Source organism: Triticum urartu, chromosome 6A, assembly GCF_056163025.1.
Source record: "Triticum urartu cultivar PI428250 chromosome 6A, HENAU_Tu73, whole genome shotgun sequence".
NCBI classification, from domain to species: domain Eukaryota; kingdom Viridiplantae; phylum Streptophyta; class Magnoliopsida; order Poales; family Poaceae; genus Triticum; species Triticum urartu.
The window spans coordinates 288,473,451-288,495,673 of NC_141878.1; the positions used below are offsets into that span (position 1 = coordinate 288,473,451).

General features: G+C 46.3%; 1 protein-coding gene across 1 annotated transcript; it reads right to left on the reverse strand.

Moving 5' to 3' along the window:
* Positions 1 to 2,940: 2,940 nt before the first annotated feature.
* On the reverse strand, positions 2,941 to 22,011 carry LOC147965031 (uncharacterized). The gene is given in 6 exon segments (XM_087530254.1): positions 2,941 to 2,999; positions 3,777 to 4,677; positions 4,836 to 4,842; positions 4,913 to 4,971; positions 5,799 to 6,419; positions 21,247 to 22,011. Coding segments are annotated over 6 exon segments (2,412 nt in total).
* Positions 22,012 to 22,223: the final 212 nt, after the last annotated feature.

Consider the following 22,223-nt stretch of genomic DNA (forward strand, 5'->3'; position numbering starts at 1 on the left):
CGGCTCGACCGATCAAGCACCGAAACTACGGCACCTCCGAGTTTTAGCACACGTTTAGCTCGATGACGATCCCCGGACTCTGATCCAGCAAAGTGTCGGGGAAGAGTTCCGTCAGCACGACGGCGTGGTGACGATCTTGATGTTCTACCGTCGCAGGGCTTCGCCTAAGCACCACTACAAAATTATCGAGGATTATGGTGGAAGGGTGCACCGCACACGGCTAAGAAAATGATCACGTGGATCAACTTGTGTCTCTAGGGGTGCCCCCTACCCCCGTATATAAAGGAGCAAGGGGAGGAGGCCAGCCGGCCCTATTGGCGCGCCAAGGAGGAGTCCTCCTCCTAGTAGGAGTAGGACTCCTACTAGGAGGGGGAAAGGAAGTGGGGAGGGACAAGGAAAGGGGGGCGCCGCCCCCCCCTCTCCTAGTCCAATTCGGACCAAGGGGGGAGGAGGCGCGCGGCCCACCCTGGCTGCCCTTCTCTCTCTCCACTAAGGCCCATATGGCTGATTACTTCTCCCGGGGGGGTTCCGGTAACCCTCCGGCACTTCGGTTTTCTCTGAAATCACCCGGAACACTTCCGGTGTCCGAATATAGCCATCCAATATATCAATCTTTATGTCTCGACCATTTCGAGACTCCTCGTTATGTCCGTGATCACATCCGGGACTCCCAACTAACTTCGGTACATCAAAACTCATAAACTCATAATATAACTGTCATCGAAACCTTAAGCGTGCGGACCCTACGGGTTCGAGAACAATGTAGACATGACCGAGACATGTCTCCGGTCAATAACCAATAGCGGAACCTGGATGCTCATATTGGCTCCCACATATTCTACGAAGATCTTTATCGGTCAGACCGCATAACAACATATGTTGTTCCCTTTATCATCGGTATGTTACTTGCCCGAGATTTGATTCTCGGTATCTCAATACCTAGTTCAATCTCGTTACCGGCAAGTCTCTTTACTCATTTCGTAATACATCATCTCGCAACTAACTCATTAGTTGCAATGCATGCAAGGCTTATGTGATGTGCATTACCGAGAGGGCCCAGAGATATCTCTCCGACAATCTGAGTGACAAATCCTAATCTCGAAATACGCCAGCCCAACATTTACCTTTGGAGACACCTGTAGAGCTCCTTTATAGTCACCCAGTTACGTTGTGACGTTTGGTAGCACACAAAGTGTTCCTCCGAAAAACGGGAGTTGCATAATCTCATAGTCATAGGAACATGTATAAGTCATGAAGAAAGCAATAGCAACATACTAAACGATCGGGTCCTAAGCTAGTGGAATGGGTCATGTCAATCACATCATTCTACTAATAATGTGATCCCGTTAATCAAATGACAACACATGTCTATGGTTAGGAAACATAACCATCTTTGATTAACAAGCTAGTCAAGTAGAGGCATACTAGTGACGTTTTAGTTTGTCTATGTATTCACACAAGTATTATGTTTCCAGATAATACAATTCTAGCATGAATAATAAACATTTATCATGATATAAGGAAATAAAATAATAACATTATTATTGCCTCTAGGGCATATTTCCTTCACTAAGCTGGCAAGGTTCTGACCAGAAACTTGGTCGTCAAGTTTGGCCACCTTCTAGAAGGCCATTAGGGCTGATCTCCTGGGGTTCAGGGTTTCTTAGGAGGGTGTTTAAGCTCAAGAAAGATCAAGGCCAAAAGCTCAAGGAAAAATGTACTTGCTGTAAAAACTAGAATTTTGGGCCAGAAGAGAAATGATTTTCTAGAGAAAAATTATAACAAAAAGTGATGCAATATTTTTGTATGGGAAGGTGTGGGTTCTATGAATATTCAGGAATTATTTCAGATTTTTATAGGCAAGAAAAATGGGGGTTGCTTTGGAGCACAAGTTTCTGGATTGAATTTCAGAGAGAAAAATGAATATTTTTCTTTTATGAAAAATATTCATTTGATTTTTTTGTGGATCTATTAGAGGAATAAGGTAGATAGGTCACTTGGGTGAAAGCCAAGGATATACCCAAGTGACAAGTCCATTTGAAATGATCCAAAACCCAAATCAATTCAGGGCAAAAACCATGGTAAAAACCACGTCCAGAAAAAGAGAGAAGACAAGTCCGGAAAAAGAGAGAAGGCAAAAATCCAGGCTGTCACAAACCTCGCCCACTTAAGATGAACCTCGTCCTCGAGATTCGGTTACTTGGGAAAACAATTCTGGGTATGCAATCCTTAAAAATGCCTCTCTTTCCCTGGTTGCTTCTTCTTCGGTGTGATGCTCCCACTGAACCTAGTAAAACCTTATTTCTCTGCTGCGAGTGACCCTTTTTGTCTGATCCAATATTCCGATTGGCTTTTCCTCATAAGTCAAATCCTTAGCCAATTCTATCTCTGCCATATTAGTACTTTTCTCCGGTGGCGAGATACATCTCCTTAGCTATGATATGTGAAACACATTGTGTACTTCTGACAGTTCTAGTGGCAATTCCAATTGATATGCAACTGTTCCGACTCTGGCCATGACAGGGAATGGACCTATATATCTGGGTGCCAAATTTCCTCGGGTCTGAAACCTCTTGACTCCTTTCATAGGGGTGACTCGGAGATATACATGTTCTCCGGGTTCGAAGCTGATCTGAAGATGTTTGGCATCATAGTAGCTCTTCTGTCAAGATTTGGCCAATTGCAGTCTGTCTCAGATTTCCTTGTCTTGCTTCTCTGCGTCGAGCATTGAATCAGTCCCAAAAATGCGCCTGTCTCCAGTTTAGACCAGTTCAATAGAGTGCGGCATTTCTGGCCATACAGGGCTTCATAGGGTGACACCTTTAAGCTGGCCAGGAAACTATTGTTGTAGGAAAACTCGACGTAGGGTAGACAATCTTCCCACTTGGTCCCTTGGGCCAATGTACATGCCCTGAGCATATCTTCGAGTATTTGATTTACTCACTCAGTCTGTCCATCTGTCTGAGGATGGTAAGCCGTGCTGCATTTCAAAGCAGTCCACAAGGCTTGATGTAGTCGGGACCAAAATGCAGAAGTGAAGAGAGATCCCCTATCGGAGGTGATAGTCTTGGGTACTCCATGCATACTGACAATTCTTGACACATACAGTTGTGCGAGTTGATTTGCCTGGTATGTGGTCTGGATAGGAAGGAAATGTGCCACCTTTGTTAAGGTGTCCATTATGACCCATATTGCGTCATTTCCTCGATGAGACTTTGGTAGCCCGGTGATGAAATCCATGCAGATATCGTCCCATTTCCATTGGGATACCGGCAGAGGTTGGAGGAGTCTGGAGGGTTTTTGGTGTTTCGCCTTTACTTTGTTGCATATGTCGCAGCAGGCCACAAAGTATGCGATGTCTTTCTTCATTCCATCCCACCAAAATACCTGACGAAGGTCCTCATACATTTTGGTACCACCGGGGTGAATTGAGTATGGTGTTTCATGTGTTCCTGCCAATATTTTCTTCTTCAGACCTTCTTGGTTGGGTACACAAAGTCTTCCTCGGAACCTTAGCGAACCTTGGTGATCCATAGAGAAATCCGGTGCATGCCCTTGATGCATCTTGTGAACATATATTTTTAACAGCTTATCATCCGCCTGAGCACTACGGATATCTTCTTCGAGAGTAGGGGCAACTTCCAATATATTGGCCAGACGGGCAGCGGCGGTTACCAAGTTTAGCTGCATGACTTCTTCATAAAGCTTTGGAGGCAAGGAATCCATTAGGGCATTCAGGTTGGCTGGTTTGCGGCTGAGGGCGTCAGCCATCACATCAACTTTGCCTGGGTGATAATTTATTCCGAGGTCGTAGTCCTTAACCAACTTGAGCCATCTTCGCTATCAAAGGTTCAAATTGGGCTGAGTGAATATATACTTGAGACTCTTATGGTCGGTGAATATCTGGCACTTCTTTCCAATCAGATAGTGTCTCCAGATTTTTAAAGTGTGCACCACTGCGGCCAATTCCAAGTCATGAGTAGGATAGTTTCCTTCATGTTTCCACAGTTGGCGAGATGCATAGGCCACCACTTTGCCATCTTGCATGAGTACACACCCATGTCCTTTTCTGGATGCGTCGCAGTAGACATCAAAACTGTGGTAGATGTTTGGAAGAGTTAATACTGGTGCCAATGTCAGCCTGATTTTTAACTCATTGAAACTCCGTTCGCAGTCCTCAGTCCATACGAACTGCTTATCCTTCTTAAGAAGTTCAGTCATTGGCTTGGCAATCTTGGAGAAGCCTTCGATAAAACAGTAATAATATCCAGCTAGTTCAAGGAAACTCCGGATTTTTGAAACTGTTGCGGGTGTGGACGAATCAAGTACATCCTTTACCTTGCTTGGGTCCACTGAGATTCCTGCTGCCGAGAGGACATGCCCGAGGAATCCCACTTGTTGGAGCCAGAACTCACATTTGCTGAATTTGGCATAAAGTTGATGGTCGTGAAGCCTTTGTAGAACTGCTCGAAGATGCTCCTTGTGTTCGTCCTTGCTCTTGGAGTAAATGAGGATGTCATCAATAAACACCACCACAAATTTGTCCAAGAAGTCCATAAACACCTTGTTCATCATATGCATAAAGAAGGCAGGAGCATTGGTGAGGCTGAAGGACATAACGGTGTATTCGTAAAGACCGTACCTAGTGGTGAACGTGGACTTAGGAATATCTTCCTTCTTTATCTTGAGTTGATGATATCCAATCCTCAAATCAATTTTTGAGAATACTTTGGCCCCACTGAGTTGATCAAACAGATTGTCAATCCTTGGTAGTGGATACTTGTTTTTAACGGTGACGTCATTCAGCTATCGGTAGTCTACGCACATTCGTAGACTGCCATCCTTTTCATCCACGAAGATTGCTGGTGATCCCCATGGTGAAGAGCTTGGACGAATGTATCCTTTCTGCAGCATCTCATCCAGTTTTTTCTTCAATTCCACCAATTCTGAGGAAGGCATCCGATAATATTTCTATTTTATCGGGGTGGTTCCAGGAACCAAGTCAATTGCGAACTCCAATTCTCGGTCTGGCGGCATGCCTGGTAATTCCTCATGAACACCGACCACTGGAATTAATTCCACCTCTTCTGCCACGGATGTGAAAACCATATCTTTTGTGGGTATGCGCTTGCAGGCACAAAAAACATGTGGTGCGACCTTCCATATTTTTCAGGGTAACTTCTCTCGTCGCATAACTGATGCAGACTTGATATTGAGTTAACCAATTCAAGCCCAGAATGACATCCAATTTGTTGGAGTTGATGATTATCAATGATGTTGGAAACTTGACGCCCTTGATGTCAATTTCCAAATTTCGGCAGACGAGATTGCTTCTGAGTAAGGATCCCGGGGGTTGTACCAGCATGTGCTTTCCCAAAATCATGCAAGGAAAATTGTTTTGGGAAGAAAAACTCTGTGAAATAAAAGAGTGGGAAGCCCTCGAGTCAAATAAAATTACAGCGGGTATGTCATTAACGAGAAACATACCAATGACAACTTTTGGGGTCCTCTTGGGCTTCGTCTGCAGAGATGTGATGAATTTGTCCTTGGATCATATCTGGGGCGGAATACGGCTCCATGTAATTGACTTGCGGATGTAATGCAACTGCTTGTTTGTTGTTCTTGGGACACTATCTGGCGTAGTGTCCGGTTTGACCACAGCTGAAGCCTGAATTGTTGCGCTGACAATCATCACACACCGGGCTGGTCACGATATTCTTTACTTGAGTGGTAGTCTTGTTGACATTCTGCTACCAGTTGGCTTTGTACTCCACCTGAGTCCGTTGCCAAGTACGAGCCTTTTGAACTGGTTGCATATCCTTCTTTGGCTCGAATTTGCGCTTGTGGTCGTTAATAGCTTGCTTGTTGTCCTGCAGGAGCTTGTGTTCCCTTTCTGCGATGAGGGCCTTGTTTACCAGAGTAAGGAAGTCTGGGAAATCAAACATTCTGAGCGTGCACCTGAGATGCCGATTCAGGCCTCCAAGAAACTGGTCGATCTTCCACTCTTCTGTGGCAACATCATGGAAATAATAGTGGGCCAAATGGTTGAATTTATTTAAATACTCGTTGACGATCATGCTCCCTTGAGTGAGAGCGAGGAATTCACGTTGCTTGATTTTCATAACTCCAGTGGGAATACGATACTTGTGGAACTGACCCTTGAATTTTGTCCAAGTAATTTCTTCGTCTGCAGGCCACATTGTCTTGGCATTGTCCCACCATATAGCGGTAGCTCCTTTGAGATAATGCGTTGCCAAGGGAACCTTGTCTCCTTCTTTAGTGCGAGCAATCTCCAGTTTCCACTCAATAGTCCTTAGCCAGTCATCGGCGTCCAACGGATCAATAGCGTGGCTGAAACTGGGAGGCTTGGTTCGCTGAAAATCTGACAGCTTGGAGTGATGGCCATTCTGGTTTCCATTCTGCCCAACCATAACTTGTACACTTTTCAGTATTTCCAGCAGATTGTTGCTCCTTCTTTCTTCAAACATTCGCAGGATTTGCTCAGTGGAAGGCGGATGTGGCGGTGGATACGGAGGTGGTGGGTATGGCTCAGGGGAACGTCCTTCCTGTCTTGCGGAGCGACGGACAGGGACATCCTCACAAGCTTGCCTATTGCTGCCTCCACGCGTCATCCTATTTTTCGTTTGCCCAATACATAGCAACCATGGTCAGAAAATTACAAAATGGGGAAAAAGGCTAATGACAAATCCCGGAAGAAAGCAGCGAATGAAAACCCGGTCGAATAAAAGAGTCCAACATAAATATACATAGTCCCAACATGAAAGTAAACATCACAACAGGTCTACTACCCTTGTACATGAAAGTACGCATCATGACAAGTGCGATTACAGCCATACATCATGCTCATGACTACATCAATACTCTAATGATCTATTGTTGCAGGCTCCTCTCCGGAGCCGGACCCAGATCCTGAACTGATAGTAGAGACCTCCAGGGGAAGAGGGATGCACTAGCGCTGCCTCGAGGGCCCTCCCTCAGGAGCATAGGAGCGGCATGAGTAGCGACAACAGAAGACCATGCAGCAGGAGTGCTGCGAGGGTTAACCATCAGAGAGTTAACGGCACCCTACGAGGTCACCGGGGGAACAGAGGCAGAAGGAACTGGAGTAGTATAGATGACAGCGGGAAGAGGGTTCCTCATACGAGCAGCCGCGAGAGCGGTGTGATCGCGTGAAAGCTCCCGAGCTAACTCGTAGTTCAGGAGGTAACTAGTGGTGATGTAGCAAGAAAGGTGGCTAGTGGGACGATCGCATGCCAGATTAATCAAGGGAAAACGGATACGCCCATTCTCGTGTAGGGATGGGTAGTAGAAAAGACTAGGGTGGGTGTGCATGAGAACCTCGTTGTAGCGCAAGTCTACAAGAGCCTCGATAGCAGCAAACTGAACCGCCTCAGATGGCGTAGAAGCAAGACTACCCTTAGTCGAACGAGTGTAAGCGCTGGAAGAGGAAATGGGGTGTAGAAGGACCTCAACATAATACTCATACAATGCACCGGCCAGATGCTCGCTATACACCCGATACTCTGGATCAGCACCCTCTGTATAAAGTCGTCGCCAAACATTCTGAAGCAGGTGCGGCGATGTGTACGGAGCTGGCTCAGGATGGTACAAGATCGGTACTGGTGCCATCTACACTCACAAACCATACGGTTAGTAATAACAACAAATAAACATGCATGTAATGCAACAACCAATTTCTATGACTACCGGCACTCAAACGAAACTATCTACCATTTCATTAATGCACTAGCGGTCTAGCATGTCCCACAATCAGCGCGGCTCTAATACCAAGCGTTGTGGCACCCCGGCTCAGAGCAATCGGTTTACCCTGCATTGCCAGCCCAGAGATCAAGTCTTCTGGCAATACACAACAACATGGTACAGAAACAACCGCTTTATTGATGCTAGCGGGTTACATAAGTCTGAAATTACATCGTTACATGAGGCCAAGCGGCACACACGGTGGTGCTGAATAGTATGTACATTATTTAATGAACATGGCTGGGCCTCGATCACATGAACTACGCGGCAGCGGAAGAACGACGAAGTGGAACTCCATAGCAGAGGGACACCGACGTGGACATGGCCTAGACACCAGATGCGCTCCGATGCGAACCGACTTGCCAGAAAGCTGGCATAACATGCCAGGTTAGTAAATTGAATGTACTTGAAAGCTCACAACAAACACAAGCATGATGACAGACAATATTGTGATAATTAGTCTGATTAATTCAATGCAAGAAATACTACGGATGCAATGCAAACAAAACATGCACCGAGTCACACGGACTCACTTACCAGACGGTTACCTCGTAACCGAACGGTGACCGCACCGGGGTCACACCTGAAACCAAACACTCATGAACACCTCAAGAGTTCATGACTCACCACGAACAAATGCATCACAACAATCACTTAGTTTGCAAGTTTTATTATAAAAGTTGATCCATGGTGTGACTTACTCACGAGTTATGCCCATAACCGAGGACGCGGTTATCGATAGATTAAATACACTTTGCAGAGGTAGCGCACTTTAACCACACTACGGAACAAGTGGCCTCGCATTCCCAGTCGGATGGAACAAAGCATTCTGACGAAACCCTCTCTTTGTCATGCACTCTCCTTGGCCACTCCGACCAACTTCCTCTCAGGGCTAGGTCTTGGGTGGCCCCGTGTCTACCAAAGACACCAATGGCTACCGTCATGGCAAAAATGGCCCCAAACGAGGACAAGGTACCATAAAAACAAAAAATGAGCACACAAGGTTATGTCTGCCTACCGGGCCAAGGTATGCAGGCCCATAATCTTCCCTCGCGGGAGGCACTGTGTAACGCCCCGGATACAACTTTCCATATTTGTAACTCCGACTCTTGCCTTTTCTGAAGATGCGATATGTTATTCCCTTTGTGGTTGGGTTTTGTTTTTGTTTTCGTTTTGCATTTTGTTCATGTCATGCATTTCATATCATGCCATCATGTGCATCGCATTTGCATACGTGTTCGTCTCATGCATCCGAGCATTTTCCCCGTTGTCCGTTTTGCAATCCGACATCCTACATGCACCAACGTTCCCTTCTATTCTCTTTTCCTGAGCGGGTGTTAAACATTCTCGGAATGGATCGAGATTTGCCAAGTGGCCTTGGTAGACTACCGGCAGACCGCCTGTCGAATTTTGTTCCATTTGGAGTCCGTTTGATGCCCCAACGGATGTCTATAGCGGCAGTATAGTCGGTTAAACCGTCGGATGTTTTCGGTCTCCAGAAACCTTGTCGGGCTGCATTTCGTCTCTCTCTTCTCAGCCGGAGACCTCTCCTACACCGCCCACTAAACCCACCTAGGCCCAACCAATCCCCCTCTCGACCGGTGCCATCTGATCTTGATCAAAGGGTCCGAAAACCCTCTCCTAACCCCTCAAAACCTAACCCTACCAATAAAAGGAAACCCCTCCTTCCAAATTTGGAGTTTCCTTCCCCTCCTCCTCGATTTCCGCGCCCCCCTAATCATCAGCCGCTGCCTTCCACCTTCTCCTTGGAAATTCGCGTCCAGCCAGCCCCTCAACACCACTTGTCGCCATCCCACGGGCCAGCTCCGTCGTCCCCGCTGCCCCGGGCCTATGGGAGCGCGCCACATCGCCTCCCTAGCTTCCCCGCCGCCGAGGCCCGCCCGGCCCACGTTCATCCCGCGCCAAGACGAAGCAGGCCCGAGTCCCTCCGCCACCTGGCTCTCCCTGCTCCCTAGTGCCTCGCTCAATCTGGATCGGGAGCAGCCCGATCCCGAGCATCTCGTGAAGCCCGACTTTCTCCTCCCCGACGCCGCCTCCGGCGACTAGGTCTCTGGATCCGCCGCTGCCAACCACAGGTCGCGCCACCCCGCTCTCCTCTCCTCCCCCCAAGCATAACTCCTCTCTAACCTCCCTGTCTCTCTCATAGTTGCAGCCGCCGCCACGGAAGCCGAGCTTCGAGCGTCGCCGCCGATGCCCCGTGCTCCGCCCTAGCGCCGAGAATGGATCCTCCGGGTCGAGATCCGCTGGGTCCTGGTGTCCCCGCCGACCCCGATGCCTCCTCGCCAGCCTCCCACTACGCTGGACCACGCTACCACAACGACATTGTTGGCCTGCCCGCAAGCGCGTGTGCGTGCGAGCACACGCACCACGACCCAGCTCTGGCCCAGGCCACGTCACGGGCCCGGTCCACTTCCATAGCCCAGCTACGCACCCCTAATCCTGGGCCGAAGCCCATGGTGAGCCTTGTCCTCATCCAGCGCCCTGTGCATCGTTTGGTTATCTAGCGCTCATGTTTTTCCCTAGAAAACTGTTAAGTCCCTGATTTCTGTTATTATGTGCCCCTGTTCATTGCATCATAACTCCATGAACATAGCTCCGTTTCATACGCATGATATATATAAATGTTCATTGGGAGATGCTCTTCATTTCATTCCATTGTGACATGCTTGTTTGAGTCCATCTTGATTCCCAAATCACTGATGCAAGATTGCTATAAAATGTTTGTTCCTGTTACTTATCAGTTTAAGAGGATTTGTCATTTTTGTCACATTTGTTGTGTGCATCATATGGGCATGAGCTCTACATGTGTTTTGATATATGGCATGCCATCTTACAGAGGTGCTTGCCATGTATTTTTGTGATCAATGGTGTGACTAGCACAAGCATGCAAAGTAGCCTTCGTGATATTGCTGATTTCAGGGACTTGGGATTTTACAAAGTCATTTCCCTACTGTTATTTTTATGCCATGTAACCATGATGCTACAGTGAGATCTATGCTTGTTTTGAGTTTCTTCAGTAAGGCTGATTTGGACATATAGTTATGATCTATCCATTCATGCCCCTGTTTGCAATTATGGAGTGCCCTAGCATGTCTTAATCTTGCTCTACTTTTGCTATAAAATGTTCCTGGCAGATTGTTTACATGTTAATCATTTTTTCCATGGTTGTTGTAGTTGATCCAAGCAAGCTATAAACTTGTTATTGACATGGTTAGCCTTATGAACATGTCTTCTTTCTTTTAGTATGCTTATCCTGTCATGCAATGCCTTGTGGTGAGTGAATCGAGCTCGCAAAGAGGCCTTCATAATTCTGTTTATGCCATGCTCAGTTTTCTGCTAAGTCTAAATTTGTTAATGAAACTTGCTATGTTTACATGGGTGGAATCATACCTTTTGTGCCTTTTTGGCTCATGATTAGTAAGGGACTTTTGTTCTATGCATTTAGTAGATTCATTCCATGCCTTGCTTTGCTATGATCTGTTACTGTAACATGTTGTTTGCTTGCTCCAAACATTGCTTCCTGATGTTAATTCCTGACATGTTGGTATTTTCTCTAAGTTTGTGATGCTGATATCTTTTGCACTTTTGCCATGCTTATTTGAACCTGCTCTGGTGTGATTTAGCCATAGCTCAGTGTTCATGTTTTGTCAAGCATCTTGATTAGATCACTTCCATTTTCTTTGTTGCTATGTTGGGGTTCAGTAGCTTAGTTTCTCATTGCATTCTAGATGGCATCGTGCTGTTAATTGCAGAATTGTGCCATTCTTGTTTTGCTTGCCATTTGCAAACCGTGCATCCGATTTCGGTGATCTTTATATCGATTTCGACCAAAATCATCTCATCTTTCCAGAGGCATACTTGGTTTGCCAAGTTGATGCCTTGATCAATCTTTTCCTTCCGGAGCAAGCATATGCATTGCATATCACATCTCGCATATCATGCCATGTTTTGCATCATGTTGCTTGTGCATTGCACTGTGATTGATTGTTGGTCCGTTGCTTATGTTCTTGCTTTGGGTAGAGCCAGGAGACTAGTACGTGATCGAGGAACCTGTTGAGTACGCTAACGAGGATCAAGCTTTCGTCAACTCTGAGAACTTTGCAGGCAAGATGACCATACCCTCGAAATCACTTCTATCTTTGCTTGCTAGTTGCTCGCTCTATTGCTATGCTACGATACCTACCACTTGCTATAACATGCCTACCTTATTGCCATGTCAAGCCTCTAACCCACCTTTCCTAGCAAACTGTTTTTTGGCTATGTTACCGCTTTGCTCAGCCCCTCTTATTGCGTTGCTAGTTGCAGGTGAAGATGTAGTTTGTTCCATGTTGGAACATGGATATTGTGGGGATATCATTATTATATCTTGTTTACTTTAATGCATATATATACTTGGTAAAGGGTGGAAGGCTCAGCCTTATGCCTGGTGTTTTGTTCCACTCTTGCCGCCCTAGTTTCCATCATACCGGTGTTATGTTCCTTGATTTTGCGTCCCTTACGCGGTTGGGTGTTATGGGAACCCCTTGACAGTTCGCTTTGAATAAAACTCCTCCAGCAAGGCCCAACCATGGTTTTACACTTGCCTAACAACCTATCACCTTCCCTTGGGTTCTGCAGACTCAAGGGCCATCTTTATTTTAACCCCCCGGGCCAGTGCTTGTGTAAGTGTTGGTCCGAACCAGAGCCACTTGCGGCGCCACCTCGGGGAAACTTGGGGGCTGGTTTTAGCTGTACGTAGTGTTCATCCGGTGTTGCCCTGAGAACGAGATATGTGCAGCTCCTATTAGGATTTCGGTGCATCGGGCGGTCTTGCTGGTCTTGTTTTACCATTGTTGAAAAGTCTTATAACCAGGATTCCGAGTCTGATCTGGTCTTCCCGGGAGAAGGAATATCCTTCGTTGAACGTGAGAGCTTGTGATGGGCTATGTTCGGAAACCCCTGCAGGGGTTGAACTTTCGAAAGCCGTGCCCGCGGTTATGGCAGATGGGAATTTGTTAATATCCGGTTGTAGAGAACTTGACACTTAACTTAATTAAAATGAATCAACCGCGTGTGTAGCTGTGATGGTCTCTTTTCGGCGGAGTCCGGGAAGAGAACACGGTCTCGTGTTATGCTTGAACGTAAGTAGTTTCATGATCACTTCTTGATCACTTATTAGTTTTCTCGACCGTGCTTTGCTTCTCTTCTCGCTCTCTTTTGCGTAAGTTAGCCACCATATATGCTAGTGCTTGCTGCAGCTCCACCTCACTACCCTTTTCTACCTTTAAACTTAAATAGTCTTGATTGCGAGGGTGTGAGATTGTTGAGTCCTCGTGACTCACAGATACTTCCAAACAGACGCAGGTGCCGATGTTGCCAGTGCAGGGGACGCTACCGAACTCAAGTGGGAGTTTGACGAGGATTCGGGCTGTTACTATGTTTCTTTTCCAGATGATCAGTAGAGGAGCCCAGTTGGGACGATCGAGGATCTAGAAATTGGGGTTGTCTTTCTTTATTTTGGTTCCGTAGTCGAACCTTGATTGTATTCTGGATGATGTATGCTATATTTATGTATTGTGTGAAGTGGCGATTGTAAGCCAACTCTTTATCCCTTTCTTATTCAGTACATGGGATGTGTAAAGATTACCCCTCTTGCGACAAGCCTACCATGCGGTTATGCCTCTAAGTCATGCCCCGACACGTGGGATATATAGCCACATCGTGGGTGTTACACACCGGTGAGAGCTACAACAAAGGACCGAATCAAGACCTTGCCATAAGGTAAATGTGGCACACTGAATTGAAAACCCGATTCAGTGGCACCATGATGTGATCAACGACATATTCAAGTTGAACTTAATCAAGTTTAGCTTTGATAAAAACATTTTATCAATAACATGATATAATGCCATAATCATGCAACTACTTGACATGCAATGCAAACAACTCATTGTCATGGATCAAACTCATAAACATCTTGCAATACTAACAACCAAAACTTCTCTGGTTATAACTTTTTTTATTTATAAAACAATATTTTTATGAGCTCATCACTTAATTGAAAATATCACTTAATAAGATAACTATCATTAATTTCCATAGCCATATATCTAGTGCAAAGTTTTACTCTACTTAGCCAAACAAGTTCATGCATTCAACCAGTAGCTAAAACAAGCATATCAAGCAGGGTAAAGTAACTAGCAATTAACCAAATTTATTTATCAAATTTTAAATGCAAATAAGAACTCATATTCAAGTAGAAAATCATAGATATTGAAATAACACCATAAAAATGCTGGTGTGGCTTGCCTTAGTATAGAGAAGGATCACACCCCTCTTTGTTTGCTTCAAGACAAGCTTGTCCTTCTGAAAAGAATTTACACATTCTGAAAATCACCAGAAATTGTAGGCAGCAAGGAAAAATCCACATTTTGGTGTGCTGCTAGAGCTTTCTGGAACAAACACAATGCATAAAGAATCAAATCATTTGGACTTATGGTTTTGAAGTGGTGTCTAGTCAAAGTTTAGTCAATTTTCTGAATAATATTTGAATTAAACAGAAAACTAGGGGGGTGACGTCGAAGACGTAAACGGGAAAGGCGCCTCCACTCGTACCGCTTCGGGCGCGAGTGGTGAGACCGACAGGTGTGTCCTGCGAGTCAGGAGAGAGAGAGAGGGATAGCGAGATCAGAGAGAGGCGGGGCTTCGTTGGAGCTCACACCGGCGGCGAGGGGGTTGGGCCTAGGCTAGATGGATATGATTGAACCGGGGCTCGTGGCGCAACTGCCCGTACTCGTGGCTTGGTGTGGGGTGGACAAAGCTCCTCGTGGTTGAGCTCGCAAGCTACGGTGGCATACGGGTTTCTCTGGAGAGGTTGAAGACGACGGCTAGGGACGGCTCCGAGGGCTCAGCGTCGTCTAGGCAGCACCAACAGACCACCAAGGCCCCGCCCAAGCAGTTGCTTGAGCTCGAGAGGCACCGGAGAGCGGCGGCTGGCCTGCGGGGATCGCCGAAGTCCTCTGGTCGGGGCGACGGCTAGAGGCCTGCCTGACCGAGCTGCTGCTCGTCTATGTGTTCGTGCAGATGGTGTGGAGTGGTGCTTGGCTAGGATTCGAGGCGGGGTTGCTATATATAGCCGGAGCGAGGGGGGACATGTCGCCGCCGAAGCTCTCTGGACACACGGTGAATGATGACGAGAAGCTCCAAGGCGAGGGGGCAAACACTCAGCGTCAACGCAGGAGCTTGCCCACGCTCGTGGACGAGCACAGGAGGCGGTGGAGGAAGTGGACAAGTGCACGTGCGCATTGTGGCATTTTCGCCATGATGTGCCCGTGCTTGCTGCGGCGGCTCCGGTGTCAGCAGGCATCGACGAGCGCTGGAACGAGCACGCGCGAAACAGAGGGGAAAATGCTAGCCAGAGCGCGTCGAGACGTTGCCAGGCGCCGTGTCCTCGCGCGGTCACCTAGCTGGCATGGTCAAAACAACGCCCAGGCTCGGCCAAACCTTGTCTACGCGTTTGTCCGTGTAGTGTCTAGTCTAAGAGAGGTGATAGCTCATGCCCAGGCCGACCAGACTTGACTCTACTAAGTCTTGGGGAACGTAGTAATCTCAAAAAAAATTCCTACGCACACGCAACATCATGGTGATGCATAGCAACGAGAGGGGAGAGTATGATCTACGTACCCTTGTAGACCGACAGGGGAAGCGTTAGCACAACGCGGTTGATGTAGTCGTACGTCTTCACGGCTCGACCGATCAAGCACCGAAACTACGGCACCTCCGAGTTTTAGCACACGTTTAGCTCGATGACGATCCCCGGACTCCGATCCAGCAAAGTGTCGGGGAAGAGTTCCGTCAGCACGACGGCGTGGTGACGATCTTGATGTTCTACCGTCGCAGGGCTTCGCCTAAGCACCGCTACAATATTATCGAGGATTATGGTGGAAGGGTGCACCACACACGGTTAAGAAAATGATCACGTGGATCAACTTGTGTTTCTAGGGGTGCCCCCTACCCCCGTATATAACGGAGCAAGGGGAGGAGGCCAGCCGGCCCTATTGGCGCGTCAAGGAGGAGTCCTCCTCCTAGTAGGAGTAGGACTCCTACTAGGAGGGGGAAAGGAAGTGGGGAGGGACAAGGAAAGGGGGGAGCCGCCCCCCCTCTCCTAGTCCAATTCGGACCAAGGGGGGAGGAGGCGCGCGGCCCACCCTGGCTGCCCTTCTCTCTCTCCACTAAGGCCCATATGGCCGATTACTTCTCCCGAGGGGGTTCCGGTAACCCTCCAGCACTTCGGTTTTCTCCGAAATCACCCGGAACACTTCCGGTGTCCGAATATAGCCGTCCAATATATCAATCTTTATGTCTCGACCATTTCGAGACTCCTCGTTATGTCTGTGATCACATCCGGGACTCCGAACTAACTTCGGTACATTAAAACTCATAAACTCATAATATAACTGTCATCGAAACCTTAAGCGTGCGGACCCTACGGGTTCGAGAACAATGTAGACATGACCGATACATGTCTCCGGTCAATAACCAATAGCGGAACCTGGATGCTCATATTGGCTCCCACATATTCTACAAAGATCTTTATCGGTCAGACCGCATAACAACATATGTTGTTCCCTTTATCATCGGTATGTTACTTGCGCGAGATTCGATCGTCGGTATCTCAATACCTAGTTCAATCTCGTTACCGGCAAGTCTCTTTACTCGTTTCGTAATACATCATCTCGCAACTAACTCATTAGTTGCAATGCATGCAAGGCTTATGTGATGTGTATTACCGAGAGGGCCCAGAGATATCTCTCCGACAATCGGAGTGACAAATCCTAATCTCGAAATACGCCAACCCAACATTTACCTTTGGAGACACCTGTATAGCTCCTTTATAGTCACCCAGTTACGTTGTGACGTTTGGTAGCACACAAAGTGTTCCTCCGAAAAACTGGAGTTGCATAATCTCATAGTCATAGGAACATGTATAAGTCATGAATAAAGCAATAGCAACATACTAAACGATCGGGTCCTAAGCTAGTGGAATGGGTCATGTCAATCACATCATTGTACTAATAATGTGATCCCATTAATCAAATGACAACACATGTCTATGGTTAGGAAACATAACCATCTTTGATTAACAAGCTAGTCAAGTAGAGGCATACTAGTGACGTTTTAGTTTGTCTATGTATTCACACAAGTATTATGTTTCCGGATAATACAATTCTAGCATGAATAATAAACATTTATCATGATATAAGGAAATAAAATAATAACATTATTATTGCCTCTAGGGCATATTTCCTTCACTAAGTTGGCAAGGTTCTGACTAAAAACTTGGTCGTCAAGTTTGGCCACCTTCTAGAAGGCCATTAGGGCTGATCTCCTGGGGTTCAGGGTTTCTTAGGAGGGTGTTTAAGCTCAAGAAAGATCAAGGCCAAAAGCTCAAGGAAAAATGTACTTGCTGTAAAAACTAGAATTTTGGGCCAGAAGAGAAATGATTTTCTACAGAAAAATTATAACAAAAAGTGATGCAATATTTTTGTATGGGAAGGTGTGGGTTCTATGAATATTCAGGAATTATTTCAGATTTTTCTGGGCAAGAAAAATGGGAGTTGCTTTGGAGCACAAGTTTCTGGATTGAATTTCAGAGAGAAAAATGAATATTTTTCTTTTATGAAAAATATTCATTTGATTTTTTTGTGGATCTATTAGAGGAATAAGGTAGATAGGTCACTTGGGTGAAAGCCAAGGATATACCCAAGTGACAAGTCCATTTGAAATGATCCAAAACCCAAATCAATTCAGGGCAAAAACCATGGTAAAAACCACATCCAGAAAAAGAGAGAAGACAAGTCCGGAAAAAGAGAGAAGGCAAAAATCCAGGCTGTCACAAACCTCGCCCACTTAAGATGAATCTCGTCCTCGAGATTCGGTTACTTGGGAAAACAATTCTGGGTATGCAGTCCTTAAAAATGCCTCTCTTTCCCAGGTTGCTTCTTCTTCGGTGTGATGCTCCCACTGAACCTAGTAAAACCTTATTTCTCTGCTGCGAGTGACCCTTTTTGTCTGATCCAATATTCCGATTGTCTTTTCCTCATAAGTCAAATCCTTAGCCAATTCTATCTCTGCCATATTAGTACTTTTCTCCGGTGGCGAGATACATCTCCTTAGCTATGATATGTGAAACACATTGTGTACTTCTGACAGTTCTAGTGGCAATTCCAACTGATATGCAACTGTTCCGACTCTGGCCATGACAGGGAATGGACCTATATATCTGGGTGCCAAATTTCCTCGGGTCTGAAACCTCTTGACTCTTTTCATAGGGGTGACTCGGAGATATACATGTTCTCCGGGTTCGAAGCTGATCTGACGATGTTTGGCATCATAGTAGCTCTTCTGTTGAGATTTGGCCAATTGCAGTCTGTCTCAGATTTCCTTGACTTGCTTCTCTGCGTCGAGCATTGAATCAGTCCCAAAAATGCGCCTGTCTCCAGTTTAGACCAGTTCAATGGAGTGCGGCATTTCTGGCCATACAGGGCTTCATAGGGTGACACCTTTAAGCTGGCCAGGAAACTATTGTTGTAGGAAAACTCGACGTAGGGTAGACAATCTTCCCACTTGGTCCCTTGGGCCAATGTACATGCCCTGAGCATATCTTCGAGTATTTGATTTACTCACTCAGTCTGTCCATCTGTCTGAGGATGGTAAGCCGTGCTGCATTTCAAAGCAGTCCACAAGGCTTGATGTAGTCGGGACCAAAATGCAGAAGTGAAGAGAGATCCCCTATCGGAGGTGATAGTCTTGGGTACTCCATGCATACTGACAATTCTTGACACATACAGTTGTGCGAGTTGATTTGCATGGTATGTGGTCTGGATAGGAAGGAAATGTGCCACCTTTGTTAAGGTGTCCATTATGACTCATATTGCGTCATTTCCTCGATGAGACTTTGGTAGCCCGGTGATGAAATCCATGCAGATATCGTCCCATTTCCATTGGGATACCGGCAGAGGTTGGAGGAGTCTGGAGGGTTTTTGGTGTTCCGCCTTTACTTTGTTGCATATGTCGCAGCAGGCCACAAAGTATGCGATGTCTTTCTTCATTCCATCCCACCAAAATACCTGACGAAGGTCCTCATACATTTTGGTACCACCGGGGTGAATTGAGTATGGTGTTTCATGTGTTCCTGCCAATATTTTCTTCTTCAGACCTTCTTGGTTGGGTACACAAAGTCTTCCTCGGAACCTTAGCGAACCTTGGTGATCATAGAGAAATCCGGTGCGTGCCCTTGATGCATCTTGTGAACATATATTTTTAACAGCTTATCATCCGCTTGAGCACTACGGATATCTTCTTCGAGAGTAGGGGCAACTTCCAATATATTGGCCAGACGGGCAGCGGTGGTTACCAAGTTTAGCTGCATGACTTCTTCATAAAGCTTTGGAGGCAAGGAATCCATTAGGGCATTCAGGTTGGCTGGTTTGTGGCTGAGGGTGTCAGCCATCACATCAACTTTGCCTGGGTGATAATTTATTCCGAGGTCGTAGTCCTTAACCAACATGAGCCATCTTCGCTGTCAAAGGTTCAAATCGGGCTGAGTGAATATATACTTGAGAATCTTATGGTCGGTGAATATCTGGCACTTCTTTCCAATCAGATAGTGTCTCCAGATTTTTAAAGTGTGCACCACCGCGGCCAATTCCAAGTCATGAGTAGGATAGTTTCCTTCATGTTTCCGCAGTTGGCGAGATGCATAGGCCACCACTTTGCCATCTTGCATGAGTACACACCCATGTCATTTTCTGGATGCGTCGCAGTAGACATCAAAACTGCGGTAGATGTTTGGAAGAGTTAATACTGGTGCCAATGTCAGCCTGATTTTTAACTCATTGAAACTCCGTTCGCAGTCCTCAGTCCATACGAACTGCTTATCCTTCTTAAGAAGCTCAGTCATTGGCTTGGCGATCTTGGAGAAGCCTTCGATAAAATGGTAATAATATCCAGCTAGTCCAAGGAAACTCCGGATTTCGGAAACTGTTGCGGGTGTGGACCAATCAAGTACATCCTTTACCTTGCTTGGGTCCACTGAGATTCCTGCTGCCGAGAGGACATGCCCGAGGAATCCCACTTGTTGGAGCATGAACTCACATTTTCTGAATTTGGCATAAAGTTGATGTTCGTGAAGCCTTTGTAGAACTGCTCGAAGATGCTCCTTGTGTTCGTCCTTGCTCTTGGAGTAAATGAGGATGTCATCAATAAACACCACCACAAATTTGTCCAAGAAGTCCATAAACACCTTGTTCATCATATGCATAAAGAAGGCAGGAGCATTGGTGAGGCTGAAGGACATAACGGTGTATTCGTAAAGACCGTACCTAGTGGTGAACATGGACTTAGGAATATCTTCCTTCTTTATCTTGAGTTGATGATATCCAATCCTCAAATCAATTTTTGAGAATACTTTGGCCCCACTGAGTTGATCAAACAGATTGTCAATCCTTGGCAGTGGATACATGTTTTTAATGGTGACGTCATTCAGCTATCGGTAGTCTACGCACATTCGTAGACTGCCATCCTTTTCATCCACGAAGATTGCTGGTGATCCCCATGGTGAAGAGCTTGGACGACTATATCCTTTCTGCAGCATCTCATCCAGTTTTTTCTTCAATTCCACCAATTCTGAGGAAGGCTTCCGATAATATTTCTATTTTATCGGGGTGGTTCCAGGCACCAAGTCAATTGCGAACTCCAATTCTCGGTTTGGCGGCATGCCTGGTAATTCCTCATGAACACTGACCACTGGAATTAATTCCACCTCTTCTGCCACGGATGTGAAAACCATATCTTTTGTGGGTATGCGCTTGCAGGCACAAAAAACTTGTGGTGCGACCTTCCATATTTTCCAGGGTAACTTCTCTGGTCGCATAACTGATGCAGACTTGATATTGAGTTAACTAATTCAAGCCCAGAATGACATCCAATTTGTTGGAGTTGATGATTATCAATGATGTTGGAAACTTGACGCCCTTGATGTCAATTTCCAAATTTCGGCAGACGAGATTGCTTCTGAGTAAGGATCCCGGGGGTTGTACCAGCATGTGCTTTCCCAAAATCGTGCAAGGAAAATTGTTTTGGGAAGAAAGACTCCGCGAAATAAAAGAGTGGGAAGCCCTCGAGTCAAATAAAATTACAGCGGGTATGTCATTAACGAGAAACATACCAATGACGACTTTCGGGGTCCTCTTGGGCTTCGTCTGCGGAGATGTGATGAATTTGTCCTTGGATCATATCTGGGGCGGAATACGGCTCCATGTAATTGACTTGCGGATGTAATGTAGCTGCTTGTTTGTTGTTCTTGGGACACTGTCTTGCGTAGTGTCCGGTTTGACCACAGCTGAAGCCTGAATTGTTGCGCTGACAATCATCACACATCGGGCTGGTCACGACATTCTTTACTTGAGTGGTAGTCTTGTTGACATTCTGCTGCCAGTTGGCTTTGTACTCCACCTGAGTCTGTTGCCAAGTACGAGCCTTTTGAACTGGTTGCATATCCTTCTTTGGCTCGAATTTGCGCTTGTGGTCGTTAACAGCTGGCTTGTTGTCCTGCAGGAGCTTGTGTTCCCTTTCTGCGATGAGGGCCTTGTTTACCAGAGTAAGGAAGTCTGGGAAATCAAACATTCTGAGCGTGCACCTGAGATGCCGATTCAGGCCTCCAAGAAACTCGTCGATCTTCCACTCTTCTGTGGCAACATCGTGGAAAGAATACTGGGCCAAATGGTTGAATTTATTCAGATACTCGTTGACGATCATGCTCCCTTGAGTGAGAGCGAGGAATTCACGTTGCTTAATTTTCATAACTCCAGTGGGAATATGATACTTGTGGAACTGACCCTTGAATTTTGTCCAAGTAATTTCTTCGTCTGCAGGCCACATTGTCTTGGCATTGTCCCACCATATAGCGGTAGCTCCTTTGAGATAATGCGTTGCCAAGGGAACCTTGTCTCCTTCTTTAGTGTGAGCAATCTCCAGTTTCCACTCAATAGTCCTTAGCCAGTCATCGGCGTCCAATGGATCAATAGCGTGGCTGAAACTGGGAGGCTTGGTTCGCTGAAAATCTGACAGCTTGGAGTGATGGCCATTCTGGTTTCCATTCTGCCCAACCATAACTTGTACACTTTTCAGTATTTCCAACAGATTGTTGCTCCTTCTTTCTTCAAACATTCGCAGGATTTGCTCAGTGGAAGGCCGATGTGGCGGTGGATACGGAGGTGGTGGGTATGGCTCAGGGGAACGTCCTACCTGTCTTGCGGAGCGACGGACAGGGACATCCTCACAAGCTTGCCTATTGCTGCCTCCACGCGTCATCCTATTTTTCGTTTGCCCAATACATAGCAACCATGGTCAGAAAATTATAAAATGGGGAAAAAGGCTAA